General features: G+C 33.7%; 1 protein-coding gene across 10 annotated transcripts in view; it reads left to right on the top strand.

Annotated features, from left to right (window-relative positions):
* Nucleotides 1–20712, top strand: part of LOC134528074 (E3 ubiquitin-protein ligase TTC3-like) — a 170326-nt gene that overhangs the window by 22979 nt on the left and 126635 nt on the right. For all 10 annotated transcript variants that reach the window (XM_063361300.1, XM_063361302.1, XM_063361299.1 and 7 more), the window contains exons 8-12: nucleotides 2881–3075; nucleotides 5097–5210; nucleotides 11556–11743; nucleotides 16297–16426; nucleotides 19345–19466. In XM_063361300.1, the coding sequence (XP_063217370.1) occupies nucleotides 2881–3075; nucleotides 5097–5210; nucleotides 11556–11743; nucleotides 16297–16426; nucleotides 19345–19466 (749 nt within the window). The remainder of the gene's footprint in view (nucleotides 1–2880; nucleotides 3076–5096; nucleotides 5211–11555; nucleotides 11744–16296; nucleotides 16427–19344; nucleotides 19467–20712) is intronic.

Here is a 20712-nt window from a genome sequence, read left to right as displayed (position 1 = left end):
TTCACATACGCGTTGCTCGTGGTTGGCATTTTGGAAAATATTTTTTTTTTTTTTAGGCCTGTGGGAATACTGGTTTTTTATGCGATACGAATATCAAAATGAATGTTTGAAATATCCTCCAAGTCGAATCAAATTGCGAATATTGTTCTCAGCGAAGCTGTATTATAGATTGAAGTAAAAAAAAAAAATGTTTAACGTTCGTACGATTGAACTGATTAAGTGATTAACCAATTGGGATCTTTATATAACATTATTAAAAAAATTAAAATAACAAACATAACCATGCATAATATTAATATAGCGCATTCATAAAAGCAGAGTGCCTTCTTTTTTTTATTAAGTAACCAACTTTAGTCAAGCAAAATACATACAACAAAAAAAAAAGCACTAAATATTTTCATGGCCGTATCTTAGGAATACAATGCTTTAAAGCTTAGCAGCAAATGAGAAGCTTTACATCAGATGTGAAGCATTGCATCACAAACGAAGCTTAAAATAAAAAGAGTAGCAAATTTTCTGGCGAAGTCAAATCAGATATTGAAAAGAGATTTGATTGATTTGATGAGTAAAAGCTTCGCATAGGCCTATTGTGTTGACACACCACCTTGTTATGTATAGCATCTTAGGGGATATGGAGTGAGTGAGAGAGTGAGTGAGTGCGTGAGTGAGTGCGTGTGTGTATGCATGCATGCCAACTAGAGCTGGGCCGATGCCTATCCCCGATCGTAATAATCTGCCGATTTTGTTAATTTTGCCGATCATAATGATTGGCAAAACGTAGCTGATTATTTGAGCCGATCATTGGTATCCTACTGCAAACTTATAACATTGTATAATTACAATTACCTATACCTAACAACTTTCCATGTTTGTTTACGGTACTTTTCGGGAAGAAAATTCAATTATTCATCGAAAAATAATAGGATTCTATAATTTAAAACTATCCACACACAAAAAAATATACCAATAAAGTAAACAAATAGCGTAAGTTTTATAAACATTGAACAGTTACATACCTAAGTATCAATTACCACGGTACTTTCGGTAAAATAATTTTCCATTACACTATTTGCAAAGTTATTTCTTATCATTTACGAACCGAAAACTATGTATTTGTTTACCATTTACGGTTAATGTTACTGCAATGGCGAATGGCGACTGTTGTTTAGGTTAGTTATGTGACGCGCGTCGCGCTACGGAATTCGTACGGATTAATGGCGCTAGTAGTCTCGTGGTTAGTAAACAACTACCTCATCGGGAATTCATCTATTTAGTTTTTTCTCACTAAATGTGGCCTACTGAAAGTTTTGTTTAGCGAAATTAATATTCTTATCCTGTTTAGCGGGAAATAGAGCTTATTTTTCTTTTGTGTAAAAACCTGGTTGATAAAAGAGTTTTGTTCCCCTTTTAATGGTATTTCGTATTCACAAATTAACTTACAATCGGGAATTATTTAAAGTTTGTTGGCGGCACTGGGGGGAAGGAAGGGCAATAAAATTATCATCGCTGACGTCTACCGGCACACACAGATCAGGGATCACAGAATGACGGAGTTGTGATTAGGTGAAGATTTGGTTTGACCTTATTACATGTTAACGCAGTTAAGTGTGTGTGCTTGTCTGTGGTGATTTATAAGTAATCATGTCAAAGAAAAGTAGTTTTGTCTGGGAATATTTCATCGTTTATAGCGATCCGTCAAAAGCAACGTGTAATTTTTGTAATGCTATAATTTCACGTGGCGGTAACAGTGTACGAGGATTCATGACAACAAATTTATCTATACATTTACTGACGTTTCATAGCAAAGCAATGGAAATACAGGTGCATGAAGATCTGACCCAGAAATCACAAGTATCTGATCTTACAGCAACAGCATTGGTTGTAATTGTAATTAGTATTGAAAATTTAAATTTGAAATTCTCTCCTTAAGTAATTCACACTTACATTAAAAAACTGTCAATTTTAAATCCTGTGATGTTGCTTGGATAGGCCACACATTTCCATTTTTTTTTTCCAGGTTGTTTAAAATTTTGTTTATTACAAATTCAAAGGTTCTTGAATGGCTCTAATCGGCTCAGAAGATCGGCAAGGTCGGCAGCAGATAATCGGCATCGGCATGATCGGCAAAATAGGTGATCGGCCCAGCTCTAATGCCAACATCATTGGGAGCTTGTCTGTGTGTGTTTCGGTGGGAAAACTAATCTCTGGCAGGAGAATAGTTATTTAAAGAGTACCACCACACATCCGATGATGGCAGCTGACTCTATGCAACTGGCCATGCATTCAGCGGCTGCTAGGCACGCTTAAGTTGCGACACCAAGTTCAAAATGCCCGTACTTGCAGATCACATAGCATTACATATTTACAATCAACAGTGTCATTTTGGAGAAATTATAAAGTGGATTTTTTAAAGAATGTAAAATGCAGAATGCAGGAATAAGTAATGCTGTGTTTTTTTGTTTAAATGTGAAAATTTTCATGAAAAAAAAAAAATAATAACTGCATTGCAGTTTGAACATAAGGATCATTCATAAATTGTTGCATTAACAACTTTCCTAAGCGGGAAGTCAGTAAGGATATTTAATAGTGTTCTGATTCCAAAGGAATCATCAGTATTTTCTTGTTACTGACAAAGGAAACCAAGTAAATCAGTGGTGATATTTAACTTTTGTATAGTTTAGTGAATTAAATACTTTTTTTTTTGTTACAAATATGTGGAGAGTATAATTTTTTTGGTAGTCTTGTGTTGGGTGGATACTTACACTATAATGAATGTACTATGTGTGTGTGTAACTTGTAAAATCTGTGTTTCATTTAAGCTAGTATTCCGACATTTGGTTGAATAATATCAATATTTTATTTTTCTTCGTATCTCTATAGAAGACTGAGGTGCAGGCTCCCAGAGGTAAATCTGCCATCTTAAATACAAAAGAAAAGAAGAGAAATAAAAAGAAATCAGGTCCTATCACAATGGAAGACCTTGAAGCAGATCCTTTTATCTCCTTTTTGTCTACTGCATCTTTGGTTCCAGATGACAAAGTAGAGAGAGAAAAGTTTTTCCACATGAAGAAAAAGGTAAAAATTATTTAAGGATGTTTTATGGCTTTACTGATAAGTTGTTTAATGTATTAAAACACAATGGAAATGGAGGTTTAATGTTCGTATATTAATGTGTTATATTATTTTTCAAGGGGGCATAAGGAAGAAACATTATAAGCAGGAAATATAAATTTTGCACTTGTCAGTGTTTGAACTTTTTACCAATGGTCTCATCAAGCTATGTAAACAAATTTAATGTTGAAACCACTGACTGATAGGTTCACTTGATGCTTGAATTTGCTTAACCAAGCGAACAATTTTTCAACTTCATTGTGCTTCCAGCATTTGACAATTAAGCAACAACTGCCTTGCACCATGACCTTCCTTTACAAAGTTAGAAACAAAGGGAGGAACTCCGTGGGCAACTGACCAATCACAGGACAGTATTCAGTACCTGACCATATAGGGAAATTGGGTTGCTGAAAATAATTCTCTGAAAGTCTGGAAATTCACGTCATCCCACATCATGGTTCCTCCTGATTGGCTGGCTGAAAAAGCACTCAGGAAACATTCTGTGCTATTGCTCTTTCTGTGCTATTGCTGCGCAGTCATGTGCCCACATAATGGGTTTCCCAGCGACGAATTTCTGAGATACAAAAAAAAATTACTTCAGGGCACCAGTGTGCCCCATTACCGTCTTCCTTTCTTTCAAACCTTCTAGAATGTTAGTCTTACTGTTCTGAGTGTACTTTATAATTGTAAAAATGTAAATAATAGACATATTAATTTTAACTGACTAAACAAATTAGAATGAAAGAATAATAAAAAATATTACATTTAGCTTTATGCAAAACCTAACCTGAATTAATAATATATTTATTTTAGCACAATCAAAATACTTGAAATGCCTATGCATAGTAAAAGAAACATGAGTATAAATTAATTATGCACAAAAAGTATTATGCAAATTATTAAAAATATTATTATCATAAGGGCAGGAGTAAGCAATGTCACAAAATAAACACAAATAGTTATTATGAGGAAAATGCTGGGACTTACAAAATATGATGTTATAAGAAGGGACATTATAACAGAGTTCTACTGTAGTTTAATGTTCACATAACTGATTGCAATGGATTATTTCCACCAATCATCCAGCAGCCTTTTGCTAGCTTTATTTATTTATTTTCTATAAATGGACATTAAATAAAAATAGTTGCAGACTGTCCACTTAAATCATGTGGAAATCATCTCCAAAAAACGGTTTTAGCTTTCTAACAAAAATCGACATGTTAATGCAAATAGTATATTTTTTTCGTATTTTGTTTAACTTTGCTGTGATATAAAAAATGACCCTGTGATATAGAGAGAGTTGTAAGAATTTTCTTCTTCTTCAGGTTATTAAAAAGTCTTGGAATTGGTTTGTTAGCTGTGTGTTCACATCCTGAAAATGACAGAATGTGTAAAAAATAATGTGTTGTGAAACTTTAAAAAGTTACGTATGAAATAATACTAACACAATATATTAATTTTAAATTCTTATTTCAGTACTTATTTTATTGGCACAGAGTAAAAGTTCAGAATTGTGTTTTATCAGCTAACCTTGCAGAAACAAACTAAGTATTGACTGATTAGTTATTTAATTCTTCTGATTTACTTAATGATGTAGCCATGGTATATAATATTGTAGGAATTGTGAAAACACTTTGTTTTGATAAGAGTTTTAACAGGTTTTTTATTAATGAAGATTTAATGTATTATTATTAATTATTTTCATATTAAGGGCCATGGTAGTTGAATACGTAATCATATTGCTTGCCTTGCAATTGGGTTTGATTCCTGGTGGAAACAAAATTTTTCACAAGTGGTAAACATGATGGACGTTCCAGTGAGCAAGTGGGTTTTGTCGGAGTACTCCTTGTTTTCTCCACCAATTTGTTTCATTGCTTCTCTGTTTTCATCTCTTATAACCTTAATGTGGAGTCATTAAGTCACCATTTATCCATATTTCTGTGGGATACTTGGTTAACTGTCTAATGAAACTGTTGTTTTTCCAGGAGATGAAAACATTACTACTGGAAGGTTCTCAGGCTCTTGAGGCTGATGTTTTCATGGTCGCTGTAGAGAAGTTTCATACTGTGTATGACAATTTAATGGAGTTTTCATACCAGGTAAGTTTGCTATAAGACCAGTTTTTGTTGTTCAAAAATTTTTTTAATACCCATATGTTCAGTGAACAGTCTTTAATTCTGCATTCTATGGTTCGGTACAGGGTCTCTACTTCCAGTACATTCGTACAAAATCTAGTACGTTTTTAGTATGTCTACCTACAGATCTAGTGTTGGCTTCTACTCCACTTGGGATGCCAAATCTGTACTTCACTCATAAATCATGTTGGTTTTGAGCAAAGGATTTATTACACATTAAACACTTGAATACACAAAAACATTATACAAAAAATACCTCTTCAGGGGTACAGGTGAGGTATCACACAAAATACAAATGAATTTGGTCTCTGTGATACACAAATCTCTGCATAAAATGTACTATACATTATATGTGCCTTGTAATAACTTTATTTCTATGAAAATACTCTGTTAAAAATATTTATTTACACTTAACTTAATAAACAGCAAGGGCTAGTTAATGCTCAGAATCGTTAGCTAGATTTATGAGATTATGGTTTGCTGGACCACCAAGTTTCCACCAAAATCTAATCCATCATAGTACCGTTGTTTGCAACAAAATAAAATAATAGCGTAATAATCTTCTATTCTCATATAATATTTCACTGAATGTGGCAGATAAGTTTAAAAAAAAATTTTAAGAGTCTTGTGCAATGTCATCTTACAAAACAAAGGTCTGTGTGAATATCAGTTTTTTTTTTCAAATACGAATATGAATTTCAAATTATTTGCAATTATGGATAGGTATCAAATTATAATAGTGAGAATAACAATTATAATCCACTAAAATATGTTTTTTACATAATGTAACAACTTCTGGAAAATTAGACAAATAATGCTAAAATGGAAGATTGGTTAAGATAAGTCAGATACAATAATCATAAGGAAAATGTTTGTTAAAATATTTAAATTATGAAATAATTGTTTTTAAAATTATGCAGCTAACCTAACCCAACTTAATTTAACCTAACCAACCAATCTTTCGTTTCAGTTTCTATTCACCTTATTTTCCACAATCTGCTTCTCTACACATTGATCAGAAAATTTTCGTGAACTGCGAAATACAGTGAATCCATTGCAATCTATTTAAAAAAAAAAAAGTGAATCCTTTTTTAAAATTCTGTATTCCTAAATTAGTGGATTAAATGAGCTAATATTTACATATTTAAACCTTAGTTATTCACAAGTTTTCAACAGCAGCCAAATAAATTATATTTTAGTTTAGCAATGTTATAAACAAATTTTTTTTTTATAATTTAATCTGGAGTCTTAAATTATTTACATTTTTTTTATATATATTTTTAGTTGCAATGTCTGTTTTGTCATTGATATTATGCAGCAAGTAATCTGCTATGGTATCTAATGGTGTTAGATGATGATTACTTCTTTTAATGCCCATCTCAACGGAGTGTCCAGCGTGTTTTGTGGTGTTGTAGTCCATAGTAGTTGTTGTTTATTTTTTCCCACTTTTGATACAAATAATATTTAGTTTTCTAGTATGAAATGGCAAATATGCTGTTTTTTGAATTGTTTACTCTATTTTTTCAGTTACTGTTTAGTGAGAGAATAAAAAAAAATTTAATATTTGTTGCATGGTTAAAACATCTCTTATTGTTAATGTTTGTGGTTTCGAAGTCCCATTAAATATCAAAAAAGGGTATTTACATCACACAAATGACTTAATCTCAGCAGTGAATGTTGGTATATGACAAACTGGTCAAAAATTATTAAATTATTCAAAACACATGAAACTGTAGATAAATAATAAAATATAACTTAGAAATAGTAGGATTGCAATTTTAAAATTTTAAATATTTGGGTATTAAACAGTAAACAGAATAAAGCCATAGGGATGATATACTTGTAGATGGTGTTTTCCTATATCATAAAGTTTTCGGTGGTTTGTGTTCTTAAATTTACAATCATTTTTCACAAATTAACCATATATAATTAAAAAAAATACAGTATCATTCAGTAATGCTATAGTATTATACTAGTGCATTTTTTAAATTCAAAATGCTGTAGGAGAGCCAATATTTTCTCTTCAGCAACGTTAGTCAAAGCTGTTTTGCGTCTTCTTTTTTCTAAAGCAGCAACCAAAGGATTATTTTCAGCAGTGACGTTAAACAAAAGTAAATTAAGAAATAATTTACAAATTCCTTTGATTAAATGGACCACTTTAAACAAAAAAAAATTAAATATTCATAAGTTTCAGATTTTATTGTTTCAGAAGAACACATTAATATCTGGCACTAATCGAGCCGCTTGTGTTCAGATATTCCGGCTGCTGAACTTCACTGCCAGGTTGCATTGCTGCGCTGCGGCGTTGTATGTTCGCTGAGAGTTTATCTTTACTGTCAATTTTCATTTCAGTACAGTGTTCCCTTTTTTCTAGTAGGTTACATTTCCATTATGGTTTTTTTAAAGAAGTTAATCTGTATTTTTTCGTTTCTCTAGAGCTGCTTATTACAAATTGGTTTTAAATACAGTTGTGTTGTTTATTATTTTTCTTTGGTATTCCTGTTAAAACAATACTTATGATTGATAATCTGGCAGAATTTTTAGTCCTGAATTTACTGAATTATTGCCTTTTCACCATACTACGTGTGTATTGAGTTTAGAACCTGATATTATTGTTTCAGAAAGGGATTTTTTTATAGATATAAGTTAAAAAAATAATTCCCGCCAAACCACTGTTTACTTCTAGTCGCAAAGAGGCGTTCCATGTAAATAAAGGTTCTTGAGAAACCTGGAAGTAAGTGCAGTCAAGATTGATGCTTTGCTAACGAGAGCCTCCATTTGGTTTAGTGTGTCTCTTCAACTTTGAATTAGAAAATATTTATTTTGGAATTATTTGGCCAATTAAAAAATATTTGTAAGTTCTAACTGGCTTCGTTAGGTAGTCCAAAACAAATAATTTTGCTTCTTACAATAAATGTTTTGTTTCTAGACCAATAATATTTCACGGAGTGTTATTTATTAGCGCTGTAGCTTGTGAAAGATCAAGTGTGATATTGCAATTTTTTTTAATGATTAAATTAATATTGTTGTTTTGTGTATTTTGTAATATTACTTATTTTTGATGTTCTCTGTGAAATCATTAACCTCCCCGAAGCAGCAAAGTTAAAAATTTTCACTAACTCTTCTCACTACCAATGTGGGCTCTATCCAAGCAGTCACAAGAGAGCTTAGCAGGAAAAGGATATACATGTGTATTAGCTTTAAACAATATTCATGAATCAACAATTAAAGACTTGTATGATTATTGTGTTGTTTTTGATTTTTACACTCATTCTTATTCTTAGTTGAAAGTTAGCTTCTGATTAGGAGGGGTTTATTTCATACCATTGTATACAACAGCAAACTCATGTTAAATATCTGTAAAAGGCCTAAAATTTTTAAAATAAACAAGTAATAAATTTAGGATATTTTATTAACTATAGGGGGAAAAGTTAAATCTGAACCGTCTCTCTTATCGCTGTGCACATGGGCTGCCTTCCCCTTTACCGCCCCTTAGCGCAACGACAGTGTCTGGAGGGGAAGGCGTGGCAACCCCTCCAAATCAAGGCGATGGAGTGTCAGCCCGTCTTACACGAACGCGACACAAGGGTTATAACACATGAACTGCATGATGTAATCACAACTGGAAAATACACTACATTGTTAACCCATGTCCAAATCATTCAAACACATACATATTTACAAAAAAAAATCTAGTTAACAGAACATCAGCATGCTAAAAGTCACGCTATTTGTTTGCAGTCATAAAAATCCTCTCTGTGAAAAAAACTATATTATTATAAACAAAAATGCTGCATGTGTTAAAATTACTCTTTCTTTGAAGGCTTGGTTATCAAATTATCATTTGGTTAAGGGTTCTGTAAAAATAGCATTTTCTTAAAGGTAAAATACAGAACATTTGCGTTTTGTCACTACTTTTTCCGTCACTAATGTTCGACGCAAAAACGCGTGTTGATTATAGATACATGATTTTAAGATGCCAACGTAATATTTTAATAGTTGGATAGTCATTATATGATGTTATTTACCTAATCTGAGTCTGATGTGAAGCTGGCATTTTCCGTTTCACTAGAGGAATCTTCGTCTGTAGATTCTTCAAGATTAACAATAATCTTATCTACCTATTTCAGTATCTAATAACCTATCACTGTTCCAGTATTCATCCTCGATTTTTTCCACATGCCGGCAGCATTCTTTCCATTGCTCTTTAGAGTAGCTACTAAACAACTGTTCACATAATTTCTTCTTGTCTTCGAGTGAGGATGATATTTCTTCGCACACTTGTCCTTTAATATATCCCCACACTAACTCAATCGGATTGAGGTCAGGATGATAGGGTGGAAGCCTGATTACTTCGTGGGAGTTCATTTTAATGATTTCATCAATTTTGTAAGTTTTGTTAGGTCAGAGGCGAAAGTTACGTTGTTTGTTTTTAGCCACTCTTGAATCACTTGTTTGGTTTTAGCGGAAGTCGGCTTCTTATTTGTCTGTACATTGTGATAACTTGCATTGTTGAGAACAATGACGGAGTTATCAGGCAAATTTGGAAGCAGTTTATGTGTAACCCATTTCGAAAAGTTTTCGAAATTTTTGTCATAATGATAATCTCCCGTTGTTTGTTTTGACCGGAATATCAACAATGCATTCTGTACAAATCCCTCCTCTCCTCCTGCATTCACAATTATTAAATGCTGGCCTTTCCCGATTGGCTCTTTAACACCCAGCTCATTGTCCGATTGCCAACAAGAACTAATGCTGTGGGTAGCATGGATGTACGTTTCATCTACATAAACGATTGAACGTCCATCGTTTCGAAACTTGCGCATTTCTTGTAGGAAACACCCCCTCCATGCTGCTATATCAGGCTTCTCAATCAAAATCCTTCTCCTTGACTGACACTTCGTCCAACGGAATCCCAGTCTCTAACAGTTTTCTCAAAAATTCTTTACTGCTGTCCAAAACACCATCATCTCGCAAAGCCATCTTTAATTTATTTAAAGTTGGAACAGTTTTCCTGACAGTGTAAAATTAATGCACTTTTCTTCTCACAGCACCACACGTAAAATCGTCGACTTCTAACCGTTTTTTTGCGTTCTTTTTTTTGCCAGTAGGTGTTGAAAAGTTCAGACCAATTTTACTTTTTACTTTCCCCTCAGCCAAAATACTTTTTACCGTTGATTCAGACACACCCGTCGCAGCACTTGTCGCTTCAGTAACATTGTATTTTAAATCGTACAGCAACTTCTTTTCTTTCAGATGCGTCACAACGTTGTATACAATTTCACGCGCCTGTCCTTGCAAGGGACGTCCTGGAATAAGGTTTGACTTAATTCCCGAGGTTGATGGGATAGGCTCGCTTGTTGTACCGTGTAACCCAGGTCCCGGCATGACGCGCTGACGCAATCCTCACGCAGCCGAGAGAAGCGCGTAACTGATCCCCTCCACTTCCCCTGGCGGCTATCACGTGACGGTAGTGTGCGTCACGCCACGAATTGGGGTCTGCGCAGGTTCACAAGTATCTTGCCGGGCTATAGTTACATGATTGGTACAGCCTGGTAATTAAAGACAAAAAATGCAAAAAAAAAAACCAATACATATTCCTGTTTGGGTGAGTATCCTTTGAACCGCTGTCCTTAGATTGCACAGTGCACAGTGCATGTCTCTCAAAAATGCACAAAGTAATTTTATCAAACCTGAACATGTAAAGAAGAAATAACAGAGTACAAACTGGCTATCGCTTCGTTCAATTGCATAGTGTGACAATGGCCTTATAGTACGTTGTTGCTAGATGTGTCTGTAGTAGTTATAATTATTATTTTATTTTAATTGTTATATTGTCTTACTAGCCATGTGCCTAATGGGATTTCCCATTGGCAACATCTCAGGAATCATTTTTGGGTAACCTGCTCTGCCCATGTATTTTTTCACCCTTGGTCACGGCGAATTAGTTCCGCGTAGACAAATAAAGACTAAAGAGACTTTAACAAGCTATTCATGTAACCCTGCAAAGAAAAATTAGACTGCACACATCAAAGAATCACCTATAGGATTTCATGATATACCACATTTTGAGCCTAAACACTATTTTTCATATTTCTAACTTCATAAATAACAAACTTCCATACAAAATTTAATCCCCTATTTAACGCTCTTAGTGGATGAATTTTCAAAAGTCATTTCGTAGTGCTCAATACAAGTGCTTATACAAGGAACTTCTAAGCAAAGTTTCATGCTTCAAGACCCACTGGTTTAATTGTGTGTTGTCAGTCAGTGTTAATAATGTTATTAAGTAGATGTTTAATGCTGCAGGATCTTGGCTTGAAAGAGATGGAAGTGATAGTGGTCAAGTACTTGCTGTGTTTCTCGTGGGTGTCCTTGACTATCTACGAAGACATTATTCAAGCCATCAAGATGCTGCAGGAGCTGGAGAATTCGCACAGCTCCAAGTTCCCTGCCATCTACTACATTCTAGGACTGGCATTTTACAGGTTGAACAGGTGAGGTTCGGTTCCAGCTGTGGTTATCGTGTGTGAAGCATGTAATAGTGTTCCTTATTTGGAACACGGAATTCAGTAGTGTGTCGACTAACCGAGTTAATGTGGACCAGGGCAACCTTGGATGGCACATATATAATACAAAAAGCGAGATTCTGACCCTCTAAATTTCGCACACCAATTGCCAAGACCTTACCCGCTCTCAGCATCGGGCAGGCTTTAAGGATCAACCTAGTGGGCTCTCAGGGCGTTCCACACGCCGTCATGCAGTAGATGTTATACATTTGGGCACAAGAAGAAAGGAACACCATTTAAATCACACAACTAGGTTTATTAAAAAGTTACACGCTCCCGTATACATAGTCCTTTAAACAGTTTATAAAAGCCTGTGGCACGAATCAGTTTAGGTTGCGGTGTGGTCCACACACGTGGCCTCACAAGGATCACGGAAGGGTGATTACATGTAATTATTGGGCACTTTCTCGCGGCTAGAATGATTACACTGCCCGCAGGATAACTTGATGCTTGGGTGATGTCACTAACGTTCATAAAGCTTGCAGGGGAAAGGGGAACAAGCTGGCTTAGTATACACAAACCAAAAACATCAAGTATAGACTAGAAATTAATAAATTCACCTATTACAAAAAAAAAAAACTGAGAAATTCCAAGTTCTTCAATTAAAAAAAAGAGTAGTATACACAACCTAAAAACATTAACTTACAGTCTATTATTGATTAATAACAACAAATTCACCAATTTACTGGCTCTCCTCAAGAATTCCAATTCCTTCCATTTCATCTTCGGTAGAGTTCGAATCTTCACTTCCACTGTCGTCACTGCCAAGTGTAATAATTATTTTCTCGATTTCAATGTCGAAACGAACATCCCGGCTGTAATACTTCTGCTCTACTTTTGCAACATGATTTCAAAATGGAATCCAGTCTTCTTTTCCCATGCTGTTAAGTTGTTCTTCACAAAGTCTTTTCACGTCATCTATTTTGAAGGACACATTTTATGGTGCAACAATACCCTTAATTTTACCCCAAATACCTGCAATGGGATTTAAGTCGGGATGGTAGGGTGGAAGTCGGAGCCGTGTGTGACAAAAACTTTCAAGAATCTGGACGACGGAATACACTGTGTGTCGTGGCTTATTTATCTTAATAAGTTCGTACAATGTTGGCTGCAGCATGTCTTCAGTTAATGAAATTGTGTTTTCTCGTAGCCATTTTTTCATGTCACTTTTTGTTGACGAAAATGTTGGCGGTTTGTTTACACGGACTTTGTGAAAGGGTGCATTATCCAGTACCACGACGCTGTTTGTTGGCATGTTTGGTATGAGTTTTTCCCTAATCCACTTCTCGTAATTGGTCTGGTTCATTTGGTGGTGGTAGTCACCAGTAACTTGATGTGATTTCCACATAACGAAGGCATTTGGCACAAATCCATCTTTACCACCAGCATGTATTATAATTAGGAGTTGCCCTTTCGCTACTGGCCAAAGGACATCATTTAATGTTTCATCTGCCCAGCTTTTTTTTGCTCATGCGAGGATAACACATACGATTCATCTAGATAGATTATATTCCTGTTTTCATTTCTGAAACGCATAAAGCTCTGTATATAGTTAATTCTTTTCTGCTTGATATCATTCTTTTCTATAAGAACGAGGTGGTGAGATTTAGTTTTACGCCACTGAAAGCCTAACTTTTTCAGAATTTTAGGAAGGGTGCTATTGCAGCCTTGAAATCCTATCTCCATATTCAATTTCTCCCTAAGCTTTGGCACTGTTGGTGCACATTTTTCTATGATATACAAGTTCTAAATTATCCTTCGAACTACTCCTTCGTCAAACCCATCCAGTTCGATTTTGAAGACTTTTTTCTTTTCTTGTGAGGCGCCTCAAACGATCCTTCATCATCTTCGTTAATGTCTTGACCATCTTTCTTAATACGTTGTACAGTAGCACGAGAAACTCCCTTTGCTTACACCATTCGCAGTTGCACTTGTTCGAGAGGAATAGATAACGACATCACGCCATTCCAAGCTTCATTTTCCATCAAATTTAACACATTAAACACTACCTCTCACGCCTGCGAATGAAGTTTTTTCTGTTTAATTTGAGATAACGTAGGCGGCATTTTTATATTTGACACGTGGGGAAAAAAACGTCGCAAGAGAACACGTTACAATTAATAACTAGTATTTTATAAATCGGAAGAAGGAACCACTACTGCAAACTTGTTGAGAGCTTATGTTTAATACGTATTCAGTAAACATGAAACACGTCATGGTAGCACGTAGTAGACTGGTCAATGTTTTCAGTCAGGGTGGTATGCAAAGTGAAAGTCTTGGAATACTCTCTCTGCGCATGCGCGTTGGGCCTCCCTCTCCTCCCCTGCCCAGTCAAGGCTACCGTAACAGTCACTCAAACATCATCTTATACTGCGGGCGGTGTAAAACATGTAGTAATTTAAAATTTAATATTCAAACAAAGTCTAGCTTTGGCCAGACTCTGGTCTGCCTTGGGAGTGTCTGGTGCTGTCTTTATTTTATGCAAAATTAAATATAAGATTTATTAAACAAAACCCTCTTGGCTGATCTGCCATGCCACAAAATGCTTATGATAAAAAAATAAAGGTTCACAATTTAATTTGTAATAACTAATAATGTAAGGGGACGGAGCACTGAAGCTACGGCGCCCTCTTGTGGGAGTCTGTGGCGTGCAATTCAAACACATGTCACGCAGCACACGCATGTGTATGTGTTGTAAAACATAAAAATATCATCTACAACTTTTGTCCAAAATTATTTTTTTAAATGACCAACCATTACTGCAAGGGGTGGAAAATAACAGGGTTTGATAGAGAGAAAATTTTATAACTCCCTTAATATACACACTATTAAATCAGTTGGAATTGTTTGTAAACCGTATAAATATTATCTAAAAATATCTGAAAAATTTGTCTGAAAATTTTTTTATACGATCAACCACAACTGCAAGGAGTGAAAAAAAAAGGGTTGGAAAACCAAAAAAATTCATTATACACATAGTAAGGATACAATTGAATCCATTCAAATTATTTGTAAATCTTATAATTTTTATCTAATATTTTGTCTGAAACAACTTTAAATAATACAAACCATTATTTCAAGGGGTTGAAAAAACTTAGGGTTGGAATAAGAAAATATTAAAAACTTCCTTACTATGTACACTATCGAATCCATTCTTATTTGTTGTTTAACTTTCTAAATATTGTCTTAAACTATTGTTAAAATAAATTTTTATCCAACTAACCATTGCGGCAAAGGGGTGGAAATAACAAGTTTTGAAAGTAAAAAAAATATCATTACTTTTTTTTAATAGACATATCAAATACGTTATAATTTATTGTATGAATTCTAAACTTTATCTAAAACTTTGGCTGAAACAATTTTTGATGAACTGAATTATTACCGTAAAAACAGGGCTTGAAATTAATTTTTTTTTTTAACTTTCTTAGTATCAAATTTGTTGGAATTTTTTAAAACCTTTTTATTATCATCTTAAACCTTGGTGCAAAGCAAATTTTTATATGACCTCAGTTATTAGTGCAAGGGATTAAATATAGAGTTTAAAAGTCAAAAAATTTAAATTATTTCCTTAGTTAGCATATAATATGAAATTCATTCTAAGCTTTCAATGCTGGATACATTGAATTAAAAATATTAGTAATATGTTTGGGGCATGGAAAATGAGCAAAAATTTAATTGATCATTTTGTATTATCGGAGAACATAACTATGTTATGTACATTAAGTTCTTAAAATGTTCCAAATGATTATAGAAGTTTCAAAAATATTTTCATAATAAATAAGTACCACAAAATCTATCTACGCCTATAGGCTGTGCCGAAAGGGATTTTTTATTTTTTATTTTGTTTATAATCGCATGCTAAATACAAATTGTTGGGAGACTGCTTGCATATGGAGATTATCTCAGAAAAGGTTTATAGCTTTCTAGCCTAGAAATTGGTACATGCCTGCAAACTGTATAACGTTTTATTACAGTTTCTTATGTTTAGTTTTGGTTAGTATCCTTTGATACATAAATTGCACTTAAAGGTCCTGAAAAAAGTCCTGAAATTGGTTCACCAGGTATTTGCGGACACCCTTTGGTCAGAAGTATCACACTAAACAGAGGTTCAGTAGAGAATGTGGAGATTTGCCAATAAAATTAAAACTGGTATACATATGAAACATTTAGTACAGACAGTTTTTGTTCATAATTTAATTTGCAAGTTTTATTCTAGACATTTTTTTCTGTATGATGGACAGTTGTCAAGATATTTTTGAGAGAAAGTAGTGAAAATGTAAAGTGAGAGCTTATTTGTGTAGAGATTTAATGTGGAAGTTGGAAAAAAGTCAAATTAAATTCAAGGCATTGCAAGTTGCATTATTTTTTGAGTTATTGCAATCACAAATTTTTCAGGTGTCTATTTGTATCTAATAATTTATTTGGCATCACTCGTCATCTCTTTGGTAATCTCATATGCATTACAACAAATTCCCCTGCAGGTTCAAGTCTGCTGCGATGTATGTGGAAAAAGGTTTGGAATTCATCACAAAGAATCTGCGACTGTGTGCTTATCCTTACCCTGGCACGGTTTCCAAACCAATCAAAGAGACAACGCCCAAAGGTTTTGAGGTATGCTAATGTTTAATATTTTAGTTATTTATTAACTAATGAGAAATATGTTGCTGCAAAAACTGGAATGTTAATCAATACACAGGCAGAACTTTTAAACCTTACGTCATATGAAATCATTCATAATTGTAGGAAATAATTTTTTTGCTTTGAAAAATACATGTAAAGGAATAAGTTTACATTTATTTATTAAATGAAGATGTAACTGCATGCAAAGCAGAACAAAGCAGTCGTTTCATATCTCGTAAGTAGACACAAGATTGTATAGTTTTTATTTTTAGATGAATTTTATTTTGAAGTGAAACTTTTTTGGGCGTAATGAGAGTAAAATTTCAAGGCCGAATTTTTGGGAAACGTTTCTAACACGAAAAAGACTTTGCCAAAGATATATAAAGAGAGCACAATGGTATATACGTTGCTGGGCTTGTTTTTGTTCTCTTTGTGCATTGATTTGATCCCCGCCCAAAAAAAATAGAACCAAGCAAGGTAGACGAACGAAAGAATAAGACAGAGTCCGCATTGGCTTGTTTCAGAAAATAGATACAGGTATCCTATACAGTCAGCTGAGAATGCCTTGATTTTTATATTTGCTACCAGCATGCTTGCATTGTTTGCTCCTTGTTCAACCAGCAGCGTAGAGAGCACTGTTTTGAGACAGTCCCTGCATTTCCTGCATAGGTAGCACTACCTGTTATGAATTTTATATTTCATTCAGAGATTTGGCATGTTCCAAATGCCAGAATTGCTTGAAGAAACGGTATACAGTTTTTTTATGGTGTATTTCAACAGTAATATTTATTGTTAATTAATCATAATTGGTTAGTCAATAATTTTTGATATCCTGAGCAGTTATTTTGAAGTGAGTAACAATTTTGTTTATTCATGTTTATTTAGAAAATTGTCTCTCTTTCTTTTTCTGTTGTTTTACCCCTTAGGATATAGTTAGAGTTGAGGTTAGAATTGCTAAAGAAGTTTCACTTCTGTCAAGTGTACTGAGTTACATGCACTCTTTTTTCATTTCTGTACATTTTTTTTTATAAAGCTACTGCTTTTATTATACAAATATGGTACCAAAATGTTCGTTAATTCTTTCTTCTGTCTAAATAGTATAATTATGAAAGTGTTTCATGAAATGTTTTTACAACAAAATAATTTGTAATTGTAATTATTAATTCAAGGAAAGTATTACTTAGAACAATAAAAATAATTTTACTATCATTTGGGGGACTTCAGAACAGAATAGTGTAAGTTAAATTTTTTGCATCTCTGATGAGACTACATATTTTACTTCTGAAATCTTCCAATTATTGTCTGGTATGAAAAACTTAAATCTGCAAAATTTGTCACTACCACTATGTTTTAGTTCCTCTCATTTATGTTGCTGCTAGTAACATCAACATTAGTTGGTAAGAGATTCAGGATCAAAGTAAAATAATTTTTTTTTTACCTTTACATTTGTCTAGACATTTAGGTATAATCTTAATGCTGAATAAACAACATTCATTGAATTTCATAGAGTGAAGATTACATTTTTTGCAATTTATACTTTGTTAAAATGCTGATTATTTTCATGATTTTTAGTTGCATTTCAGTGCTGTGCGTATCAAATTACACATTGGTGGTACTATCACATTCTATTCGGTTTTATCGCAACTCGCAATATACCTTACTCATAAAAAATAAATTTGCAGAGAGAGAATACAAAACCTTTTGGCATGACTTCTGAAACGTAACACTACAAAACTCCTCCCTTTTAGCAATGGCAGGGAAAATTTTATCTTCATCGGAAAAATAAAATATAGGAAGCCTGCAAAATAATGTGTAAATAATAATAAAAGAATGGATTTAAAAAACAGGGTGTGTGTTGGGAAACAAAAAAAAAAGGTTATGTTGTTACAGAAATATGTAGCTAAAGGGATTTTATTTTTTTCTTGGCAGTGCAGTATTAATTGTACTTTTGTATGTAATTTCTATCAAAAAGATGTTTTAATCTTGTGTACCTGCTACCTTTTGGCTTACAAGTAAATTTTTTTTGTATGGTTTCATGCTGCTTGCATTTTTGTTCAGGAGAATTTTTTTGGAAATATTGAAGGTTTGTCACCACTCACCACCTCCGGCTAGCTCAAAATTAGGTGATGAGTGGAGAACATACAGGTTGGTAGCAGGTCACGAAGAAATTTATATGCAACAATTGATGTAATTATCTTTATTTTTTTAAATTTAAATCAAAATATATTCAGAACAAAAGAACAAAAAAAAAAATTAAACTGTATATTCAGAAAGAAGAAAAATATGGAGCCATCGCCCGGCCACGGCCTGCTCGGCCCGCCGCCCGAACAACGACCGTCCGGCCCGGTGCTCGGACAATGAATAAATTACAGCTTTCCTTCCCTTTGTGCGGGCAGTAACCTGGGCTCGCTGACGTAATTTTCAGCCAATCGCGGCGCATAGCAACAGAAACTTTCACGAAATGCTTGCTTCTGTTCCCACAACGCAGCAATTTTCTCTCTCTCTCTCGCACTCCCGTGGCTGTGACTCAAACGTCTAGCGTGTGAAACAAAGCCTCGGTCGTGGAAAAAAAACGGAGAATTACATCAGCATGCCTTCCCACACAGAGAAACCAGCAAAAAAAAAAAAACTTCAAAAACGAACTTATGCATTTTATAAATAAAAACAATAAACCCGGGGAAACACTTTACGTTTAACCTGAAATATGACAAAAATTTATAACAAATGATTATTACTGGATTGCATGAGGAAGGCTGTAATCTGGGTTGTTACAGGTTATCTTCCTTCAAAATACATTTGGAAATAATGGTTTTTGTGAAAATTTTTTTGTTTGGTCTTAGTACACTATTTTATTTTAATTTTTGGTTTCTCGTTACATGGATATTTGATACTAAACTTTTTATGTGTAGACTGCTCTAACTGAACTGTTGAAGAATTGCCGGACTCATCATCAGCCAAATGCTGTGTGTCGATATGAAGATTGCCGCAAACTGAGCCAGCACATTGAACCTTCAGAACTGATATTTTACAAGTAAGTTAACTTATAAACCTGAATAGAGCAGAGTGTTTTTATTCATATAAACTGCTCATGAAAACATAGGTCAGCCTGGGTTCATGCACCAAGAAAAATTCAAGTAGAATTTAACTTAAAAAAAATTAAAATCATGTAAATATACTTAACTGTCCATTAAACAGTGTTAATTTAATTTATTACGTTAAGTTACATGTATCTTATTAGGTACCTTTAATATTTTTCAGTAAAATCAATTTCTGTATGAGGGTTTTTTTTCGTTATAAAAAAAACAGGAGAATAAATGTAAACAGAATATTTGGTTGCAGGATAACTAATCTAAATAGAAAATAATATGGCTACGGAATTAGTGTGTGTTCCGTTTTTCCAACTGCCTACAGTCTTAAAAAAAAATCCCTGGATAAATATTTATTTTTTTGTTGGTATGCTGGTTTACGCTTCAAAATATTTTTCTTCTTAAATGTAATGTTAACCTCATTTGCATGTTATATGTTGTACTAAATGGAATTTAACCTTATAGTTTTTCTTAATATTTACAATTATCTACTTGTTGGTAATTGTGTCAAGAAATTTGGCACATCTGCATCTCAGGTTCCAAGTAAATAATTTTCTGATAGTAATTACAACCTCAAAGTTGATTACTTTGCCAAACAGACGCAGACTGTGTAACATTTCAAACCTCTGGCTAGCTCTAATTGAACAAACTGTTACATACATATAAACACTTGAAAAAGATTTTTTTTAGTGCTAATAATACTGTTTTAAGTGTCATGAAATGTTACTACCAATAATTTATGATGGAAATAAAGTCTCTCTAACCATTTATTGATTTCAACTTGTTATATTATCTTTGATCAAAAATTCACAGAGTACAATGGTGGCCATTGCGACCAAGATACAAAATAGCCACAAAAAAATCATGAAACACAGTTCACTACTTATAGAACATTTTACTTTCAATAGGTACTGAAATTTTAGACAAAGCAAACTTTATTTTTAACTGATATTAAATCCAGAGATCTTTTACAATACACGGTATAACCAAAGGAAACTCCAGCCTAAAAATGATGAGAAAACATTGTGTTTGCTTGGTCGTGGACTCATACCGACAACTGTGGCCAATGAATTCTAAATAGTTTCAAAAAGTTTCCCGAGATTGGTATGTATAACCTGGATCACAACCATGAAATTTAATAAAACTCCTTCTCCTCTTCACCTTCTTCTTATTATTACTGTCTTGTTTCAA

Source organism: Bacillus rossius, chromosome 1 (genome assembly GCF_032445375.1).
Source record: "Bacillus rossius redtenbacheri isolate Brsri chromosome 1, Brsri_v3, whole genome shotgun sequence".
In the NCBI taxonomy this organism is placed as follows: Eukaryota; Metazoa; Arthropoda; class Insecta; order Phasmatodea; family Bacillidae; genus Bacillus; species Bacillus rossius.
The sequence above is the reverse complement of the archived record's forward strand: the minus strand, read 5'-3'. Positions and strand labels throughout refer to the sequence as shown.